This window comes from Polyodon spathula, chromosome 21 (genome assembly GCF_017654505.1).
Source record: "Polyodon spathula isolate WHYD16114869_AA chromosome 21, ASM1765450v1, whole genome shotgun sequence".
NCBI lineage: Eukaryota > Metazoa > Chordata > Actinopteri > Acipenseriformes > Polyodontidae > Polyodon > Polyodon spathula.
In genome coordinates, this window is record NC_054554.1 from 10,847,629 (window position 1) to 10,856,965 (window position 9,337).

Below are 9,337 nucleotides of genomic sequence, written 5' to 3' on the forward strand. Positions count from 1 at the left end.
AACACTTAACTCCAAAAAACCTATTCAACACTACAACTGTCAACACTTGTTGTATAAACCACCATATTTCATTATTAAAAGATTGCCATGTATTATACATAAGTCTTTTCAAATATTTCCTTTATAAAAGAACTATCAAATGAATTACATATTTCAAAAATAACCAATGTGTTCAAAAGCAAGATTTATACAGGTACTATAATTGTATAGCACGATAATTGTTAAGCCAAGTTTTTTTTAAGTGAATCAGGGAATGTTTGTTAATAGTATATGTAGTATACAATTTTCAGCATTATGTCCAATGCGACAGTGTTCAAACTGAATACAAAAATTAGCTGTTAACAAGTATATTAAGATTTTATCTGGTCTGTCAAGAAAGTTAAGAAAAAATAAATCAATCTATCCTACAAACTGTGAAAGAAGCTGTGTATATTTTATCACACCCAATGTTTTACATGCAATGCATTCATAACCAGAAATGCAGACTATTTATTTGAGTTACAATATGCATGCACAGTATTTGCTTTTTGGGTGTTTTTGTGTGGAAACCTGCGAGTTATATAACTTGTAAAAGGCTTACTTTGAAAATCAGTATGACCCTTCATAACGGTGGGTATTATTGTTTAGGCATTTGATCACATTATTGGTACACCTGTAGCAGAATATTTCCCACTATATAACTGTGTGTGTGTGTATAATATATACACACATCTTACCTTAGTGAATATAGATAGATAGATAGATAGATAGATATATATATATAGATAGATAGATAGATAGATAGATAGATATATATATAGATAGATAGATAGATAGATATATATAGATATATATATATATAGATATATATAGATATATATATATATATATATATATATATATATATATAGATATATATATATATATATATATATATATATAGATAGATATATATAGATATAGATAGAGATAGATAGAGATATAGAGAGAGATAGATAGAGAGATAGAGAGAGAGAGAGATAGATTATATATATAGAGATATGTATATATAGATATATATATATATATATAGATAGATAGATATTTCACTGAGGTAAGATCAGTGGCTTATCAATTGTGTCTGAGTATTCAAGGAGTGGGGGGAACACAATGAGCTTCCAGTTCTCAGTCCCACTGGCTCGGAAGGCCCTTTTCTCTGTTACAGGGAGCACAGTCAGTGTCCTACCCACTGCATTTTAAACACATCATCAAAAGGAAACAGCAAAAATAATACAGTCTCCAGTGTTATACAGACTTCCAACAAATCAAAAATAATTTCCAATGTTTTTAATGTTTTTTTTTTTTTTTTTTTTTTTTTTTTTTTTTTACACATATATTAAATAAAGTTAATGTTAACAGATAAAACCAACAGTCCTCACTTTTTAGTCCTGGTTTTTCGTTCTTCATTCTTAAGGCCTTTGCTGGTTAAGATATTTACTGCTGGGGATGAAAGGACATTTAATTAGAAAATACGAGCAGCTGAGCTACAACTAGTCTCCTACAATAAAAAAAAAAAAAAAAAACATTATAAAATAAGAAAATCTGGGACTCCTCTCAGCCAGATTCTAACCTGTGCCACCAGAGGCACGAGAGCAAAACATGCTAATCACAAATGTCAGCTTTAGAGATGTACCCCATAATAAACACTTAGCACATCTTAATGTGCTCCAACATAGAAAACAGTTCTTGGCTGTAACACTGGAAATTTCATTACCTTCACCTTGTTCTGCACTGGGAGGTAGAGTTTGAACTCTGCAGGGAGCTCATCCTCAGAGTACAGTCTGTCTGAGAAATAAACCCTTCTGATCCGACAGTTTGCATGAATCTGAAAATCAATGAAATATTAAACAAATTATACAAATAGACAGGAAAGCCTGATGCTTAACACTGAAGATTTGGTTTTTGGCTGAGGACTGGGAGGCAATGTAAGTTTGAGAGACAGCATACCTGTACACGTAGTGTCTCAATGTAGTTGGTTCCGTATGCACGTCTGGTGAAGTCAGACAGGTTGAACTGGATCTGGTTCCAGCCGTCATCAAGCCTCATGGGCATGGTGCAGATAAAGGGCTTGACCCGCGTGGTGCTCTGGTAGTTACTGGCACGGAAGCGCCGGCGCACATTCTTATCATCCAGGACCTGTAGCACACGGAATGAAGGCATGGCAGTTCACTTGAAGATAAGGCTGGAGTATTCTGCTGTGCTTTGTGTGTTGCTAACCCAGTTGCTATGTACATCACAGAACACAACACCACTGATGGAAGATTATAAGATTATGCTTGTGTTGAAAGGCCCAGTCTGTGTTTCATAGAAGTCATAATTCTATCATTAAAGAATACATCCCCACTTTGAATTTGATAACACCTGTTATTCTCCAGGTGCACTCAAATTTCTAAATGTAATTATTTGAGGCAATAACTGATAAAATATTCAACAGATGTAATAACTGATTCATGCAGCATTACTTCATACATAATTGACATGAAACATAAGACTTGGAACCTGTTATGCTTGATAAACTTGGGTGGTCAACATTAACAATTTTAAAACTTCAACTTCATATCTTATTTACAATTCTGGGGACCAACTGGGCTTGAGTGAAGCACGTAGACACAGGCAGTTTTTATTTTTCTGTTCCATAAAACATATATTTCAGATTTTTGGTTCCACACATCGTTTAGTAGGGCTCATCAGAACAAGCTATTAATGTATGTTCATGGATGTATTTCAGTAGACCTATAAATGATAAACAAGCTTTTATTGCAGTTACATTTTATTGTGCACAAGGTTTCCAAAATACTCTATTTGAACACACTGTAAAACGTTTTGAGAGTTATGGCTGTTGAATAAACTTTGTAAAATGATGCGAAACAGTGTGATTTGAGTACATCTATGGGGAATGTACAAAGTGGTCCTTGGTCTCCTGTCTCCATGGGCCAGTTTTTCAAAACTTTGAATCCGGATCATTTTGATCTGTCATTATTTATGATATAACCTAATTTAACAAAAGAAATACGATTGTGGTAATAATGAGTAATACACAACTTTTATTTTTATATATATATCATATTATATATATATATATATATATATCATATATATATATATATATATATATATCAAAGCTCAAAGAGCCAGCTGCCCAACGTTTCGATATGTTGTACATATCTTTCTCAAGGGAGCCTGTGTTTGAATCAAAACATTGGAGGTATTTATAGGTGTTTGACGGCATGATGACTACTTGTTATTGTTTATATTCAAATCCATGATTTGTTCTTACATGATGTAATGGTGTTCTATATGTGACATCACTTTTACTTATATCTTTAAATCTATATTAATTCTAATTAACATTATTTTATATAAACTTATATAAATATATTATATATATATATATATATATATATATATATATATATATATATATATATATATATATATATATATGCTTTTTTTTTTAACTTTATTTTATTAAATCTATGCCACTAAATATGTGTTTTCCTTTTTGCTTGCATGGACACAACACTTAAATATGTAAATATTACATTATAACAGTCGATTTTGACATAGTGTGTGTTATGACAATTCAAACAAAATATCAATGTTTTATGATCATTTAAAAGCTAAATCCACCAGCGCAATAAGATCACAATACTCCTGGTACTTTGGATGAAAGTAATCATGATCTGCTCTTTTAAATTCTGAAAAACCCAACTGCAACATTTAATCATGATTAAAAGTGCGATCGGATTACCAAAACGAAACCCGGATCACAGTAATTAATCCTGATTGCATTTTGATGTTTAGAAAAATCCAAATGCACAATATAATCCAGATCAAACGCAGAAATCCGATTACCAAAGTTTTGAAAAGCTGGCCCCTGGGGATCAACCTATTTCCAAAGACTTTTTAAAGCTTTTACACTCATTCTCACATTAGAAACTTTATATTAGAAAATTGCTTTAAAACAAAAATAGACCTGATCACCAAGGTAGGTCTCTGTGATACTTTGTTACACTCATTAATGTCCATAACAGGTTTCATGAGAATTAAATAAACTGTTGTCGAGATCTACACTGAACAAAAATATAAACGCAACATGTAAAGTGCTGGTCCCATGTTTCATGAAATAAAAGATCCCAGAAATTTTCCATATGCACAAAAAGCTTATTTCTCTCAAATTTTGTGCACAAATTTGTTTACATCCCTGTTAGTGAGCATTTCTCCATTGCCAAGATAATCCATCCACCTGACAGGTATGGCATATCAAGAAGCTGATTAAACAATATGATCATTACACAGGTGCATCTTGTGCTGGGGACAATAAAAGGCCACTCTAAAATGCGCAGTTTTGTCACACAACACCCACAGATGTCTCAAGTTTTGAGGGAGCGTGCAATTGGCATGCTGACTGCAGGAATGTCCACCAGAGGTGTTGCTAGAGAACTGAATGTTCATTTCTCTACCATAAGCCGCCTCCAACGTCGTTTTAGAGAACTTGGCAGTACGTCCAACCGGCATCACAACCGCAGACCATGTGTAACCACGCCAGCCCAGGACCTCCACATCCGGGTCCTTCACCTGCGGGATCGTCTGAGACCAGCCACTCTGACAGCTGATGAAGATGAAGATGAAACTGTGGGTTTGCACAACCGAAGAATTTCTGCACAAACTGTCAGAAACAGTCTCAGGGAAGCTCATCTGCATGCTTGTAATCCTCACCAGGGTCTTGACCTGACTGCAGTTTGGCGTCGTAACCGACTTCAGTAGGCAAATACTCACCTTCGATGGCCATTGGTACGCTGGAGAAGTGTGCTCTTCACGGGCGAATCCCGGTTTCAACTGTACCGGGCAGATGACAGACAGCGTGTATGGCGTCGTGTGGGCAAGCGGTTTGCTGATGTCAACGTTGTGAACAGAGTGCCCCATGGTGGTGGTGGGGTTATGGTATGGGCAGGCATAAGCTACGGACAACGAACACAATTGCATTTTATCGATGGCAATTTGAATGCAAAGACGAAATCCTGAGGCCCACTGACGTGCCATTCATCCGCCGCCATCACCTCATGTTTCAGCATGATAATGCACGGCTGCATGTCGCAAGGATCTGTACACAATTCCTGGAAGCTGAAAATGTCCCAGTTCTTCCATGGCCTGCATACTCACCAGACGTGTCACCCACTGAGCATGTTTGGGATGCTCTGGATCGACGTGTACGACAGCATGTTCCAGATCCCGCCAATATCCAGCAACTTCGCACAGCCATTGAAGAGGAGTGGGACAACATTCCACAGGCCACAATCAACAGCCTGATCAACTCTATGCGAAGGAGATGTGTCGCGCTGCATGAGGCAAATGGTGGACACACCAGATACTGACTGGTTTTCTGATCCACGCCCCTACCTTTTTTTAAGGTATCTATGACCAACTGATGCATATCTGTATTCCCTGTCATGTGAAATCCATAAATTAGGGCCAAATGAATTTATTTAAATTGACTGATTTCCTTATATGAACTAACTCAGTAAAATCTTTGAAATTGTTCCATGTTGCATTTATATTTTTGTTCAGCGCAAATATGGAAGTGTAACAAACTGCACCTCCAGTACACATACTCCCATTGCTACCTGTGTTCAGAGATCCTGCATTATGATTACTAGTATATTCTGAGAGAGGGAGGCCACTTACCTGCACCTCGAAGGTAAAGTACTTCTTTAAGTTCTTTATGATCATCACCAGGAATGGAAGTTTTATGCCCAGGGTTTTCTTTGGATCTGCAGGGCAGGTGATGTATGTAGTACTGTTGAGAAAAAGAGAAGCTCACGTCTCACTTAAATAACTAAGAGTCTTGTCATCAAAACACATGGCAAACAGCCTGGCCATACCTTACGTTGGTACCCTCGATCTCCAGCACAAGGGACTGGATGTCGTTGTCTGTGATTCTTTTGATGTGGCCATTTCGGACCTGGCAACAGACGGACAAATATACACTGGACTATATATATACTGATATATATATATATATATATATATATATATATACATATGTGTGTGGATATGTGTGTCCCACACACACACACACACTCTACCGGTCAAAAGTTTTAGAACACCCCCATTTTTCCAGTTTTTATTGAAATGTAAGCAGTTCAAGTCCAGTGAATAACCTGAAATGGTACAAAGGTAAGCGGTAAACTGCCAGAGGTTAAAAAAAAAAAGTTAAGGTTACCAAAAACTGAAAAATAATGTAGATTTCAGAGTTATATAAAAAGGCCTTTTTCAAATAATGGGTTACAACTTACAGCTGTTCTGCAGCAATAGAAGTAAATTAAGCCTTGAAAGTTAATGCTAACAATTCCTACAGGTGTCCCAACTTTTTTTGATTACTTACAAACCCTCTGTCTGTATAAAAGCAGTGTTGGAACAGACTGTGTTACTACACCCTCTTAAGCATTATTTGGACAGTATTGTACTGCAGGAAGTAGTATATTGCTATCATAATGGCAAGAAAAAGGCAATTAACAAAGGAAGACAGACAGACCATTATAATCCTTAAAAGTGTAGGTCTTTCCTTTAGAGAAATTGCAAAGAAAGCCATGGTGTCAGTGAATACAGTTTCCTACACCATCAAAAGGCACTTGGAAACTGAAGGAAACTCTGATAGGAAGAGGTCTGACAGACCCAAAGCCACAACAGAATCAGAAGAGTTTCTGAGAGTCAACAGCTCGCGTGATAGGCGGCTCACAGGACAACAGCTTCAAGCACAGCTTAACACTGGTCGAAGTAAGCAAGTCTCAGTTTCAACTGTGAAGAGAAGACTTCGAGCTGCAGGTTTGACAGGTCGAGTGGCAGTAAGAAAGCCATTGCTATGATGGCAAAATAAGAAAAAGAGGCTTGCCTGGGCCATGAAGCACCACCAGTGGACTACTGAAGACTGGAAGGTCTTATGGACCGATTAATCAAAATTTGAAATCTTCGGTTCATCACACAGGGTTTTTGTAGGCCGTCGAGTAGGCGAAAGGATGGTTCCTCGGTGTGTGACACCAACTGTCAAACATGGAGGAGGAAGAGTGATGGTCTGGGGCTCTTTTGCTGGATCCAGAGTGACTTGCACAGAGTGAGTGGCACCCTGAACCAAAACAGCTACCACAGCATTTTGCAGCACCATGCAATAAGCTCTGGTATACGTCTAGTTGGTCAGGGGTTCATTTTACAGCAAGATAATAATTTTGTAGAAACAGCGCACTGAAATACACGTATTGGTTCATTACAGTGTTAAGCTGTTTGTTTTTTAGGATTCGCCACCTCCAGCTGTAAATCACTCTCAGTTTTGCATGCAGCTTCGTAGCCAATTTCAAAATGCGGGATATAACAGATGTTGAGATGCCAAACTTTTCTGCTAGTGCTACCCGTACTTATTTAGTACAGGGTTCACATAATGCCTCCAGAATCCTAACTTTATCGGCATGGAAAGGTCTATACACATTGAAGCCATGTTGACAGACGACAATCAGAATCAATAAATGTACAGCGTAATGAAACTGATACATGATGGCGCATGAAATGGTAAAAAAAAAAAGTCATTAAGCGGCAGATAGTTGCTATTATCCAAAATCCATTAACACTGAAGTCTATGGGATGGGATTGGTTGGCGGTGAAGTCTAAAAGAATAAGAGGTTTTGAAAGTGCGACACAAATCACATTACAGATAGAAACACAAAATGTCTTTCTTTAGCAATATGATTAATAACAGTACACTTACTCTGTACAACTCCCACAGCTGTTGGAAAGGTGTGCATTACCAATACGTTTTGGGAAATGGGGGCTTTAAAACAACAGCAAAGTATGTCTAGTTTTAAAACATAGTGTCATTGATGGGGGTTTGTGATAACCTCCATTCAGTGGTTGAAAGTTTTATGTTAATACCCCATATATCTCGGGAACCACTGAAGATAATTTTTCGTTTAAAGGTCGATGTTTATCTTAGATGTCACCTTAGATCTACAAATATATGGTACACTTCAACAAAGCGAGGTACATAACCCTCATTTAAACTACTGTGTTGGTTTCACTAAATTGATTCCACAACAGTGGAAATAGACGAGAACTGAGCACTGCAGTGGTTGCTCGACAGAGCCTCACTTTGCTGCATCTGGTGGGTGATGGCACTTATGCCACAGACACCCCAAAGAATGACAGATAAAAGTTAGCACTACGAACAGAACAGTCATAAGACAGCAACAATTACAGACACCTGCACAATCTTACCTTCTTGTCCCAAATCTGAAGGGGTTTGCTGCCGATGCTGTACAGAATGGAAAGAAAGCCGCTCTGAAACGTGTTTTTAAACATGGTCTGGACAGGACGTCGCAGGCAACACGATGTTGCATAAAATTTCTATTTCCTCAGTTTCCTGTCTTGTGCAAACACTGGGCTGTTTCAGAACCTAAACCCACCAGAAAAATGAAATAAAAAAAACAAAACAATTTGTACCAGATCTCCTGAGAAAATAGTTTTGAAGGTAAAATGTTCCAAGTATTTCTGCTTGTAGTTAAAAATAGCAAAACATCTTCTGAATTATCTACAAGTTAATTTCCTTTTAATTTATTAAAAGCTGTGATCTTAATTGCCTTCAGCCCCTTACAATCCAGTGATGCTCAAAGGAGTGCGTCCTCGCTACAGAAACATCAAACTCAACCCAGATTCACAGGCGATGTGCGCATCACAAGGTTTCAAAATTCCTCCGCCAGATACTTTTCAAAAGCAAGTAGCTGCACGGAACTAGCGGTTAGCAAGTTTAATAATCGCCTTTTTAAAGATAAACAAATTACCAATAATTGAGTTCCACAATACCTACCTGTTTTATTAAATACACAAGTGTTACTAAGGAACTGTTTACGGAACACTTTCACGGCGGATGGCTACTATGCCGAATATGTGGTAGACGCATGAACATTGCTTTGTTGACAACGTGATGAGCAGTCATGGCAACCGAGAGACGCGAAAACTCAGTATACTATAAAGCTGCAGAAGCAGCTATTGTTTTATTCATATCTAGGATGAGCCAGTCTAGCAAGAAAATACCAAAAGGATGTCGCCCATGCTTAATTAAACCTCTATAGTATATTGAACGTACAAATGAATAAGACCTCCCATAGACAAATTAGAAAGGTAATTTAAAGGGGGCAGGGTTAGTGAATACCATAAAGGCTGATTATAACAAAAGAATATTGGTCCAGCATACTATTTCATTAAAGACTGTTAAATGTTACAAGGATCCAATTAAAGATCTGTAGGTCAAGAACAAGTTATCGAACATTTTATT

The 9,337-nt window shown here is 37.3% G+C and overlaps 1 protein-coding gene across 4 annotated transcripts; it reads right to left on the reverse strand.

Annotated features, from left to right (window-relative positions):
* Positions 1 to 1,037: 1,037 nt before the first annotated feature.
* LOC121296139 (cilia- and flagella-associated protein 20) lies at positions 1,038 to 8,683 on the reverse strand. 4 transcript variants are annotated; one of them, XM_041221383.1, is made up of 6 exons: positions 8,281 to 8,683; positions 5,901 to 5,980; positions 5,704 to 5,815; positions 1,966 to 2,154; positions 1,739 to 1,843; positions 1,038 to 1,455 (listed from the first exon to the last, which is right to left on the reverse strand). In XM_041221383.1, exons 1-6 carry the CDS (start codon positions 8,362 to 8,364, stop codon positions 1,453 to 1,455), a joined length of 573 nt encoding a protein of 190 aa, XP_041077317.1. In that variant the 5' UTR covers positions 8,365 to 8,683; the 3' UTR covers positions 1,038 to 1,452. The 4 variants fall into 4 exon arrangements, with proteins under 4 accessions (XP_041077317.1, XP_041077316.1, XP_041077315.1 ...); XM_041221382.1 differs by having other exon boundaries at positions 1,038 to 1,458; XM_041221381.1 differs by having other exon boundaries at positions 1,039 to 1,455; positions 1,733 to 1,843.
* Between the last annotated feature and the right edge of the window lie 654 nt (positions 8,684 to 9,337).

Bases quoted from the DNA above. Each gene is read 5' to 3' on its own strand.
- LOC121296139 (XM_041221380.1), bottom strand. From the start codon at position 8,364: ATGTTTAAAAACACGTTTCAGAGCGGCTTTCTTTCCATTCTGTACAGC. The intron at 5,981-8,280 runs GTAAGATTGTGC...GTCTGTTGCCAG, and splicing joins TTCAGATTTGGGACAAGAAG to GTCCGAAATGGCCACATCAA. The intron at 5,816-5,900 runs GTATGGCCAGGC...TTTTCTCAACAG, and splicing joins ATCGAGGGTACCAACGTAAG to TACTACATACATCACCTGCC.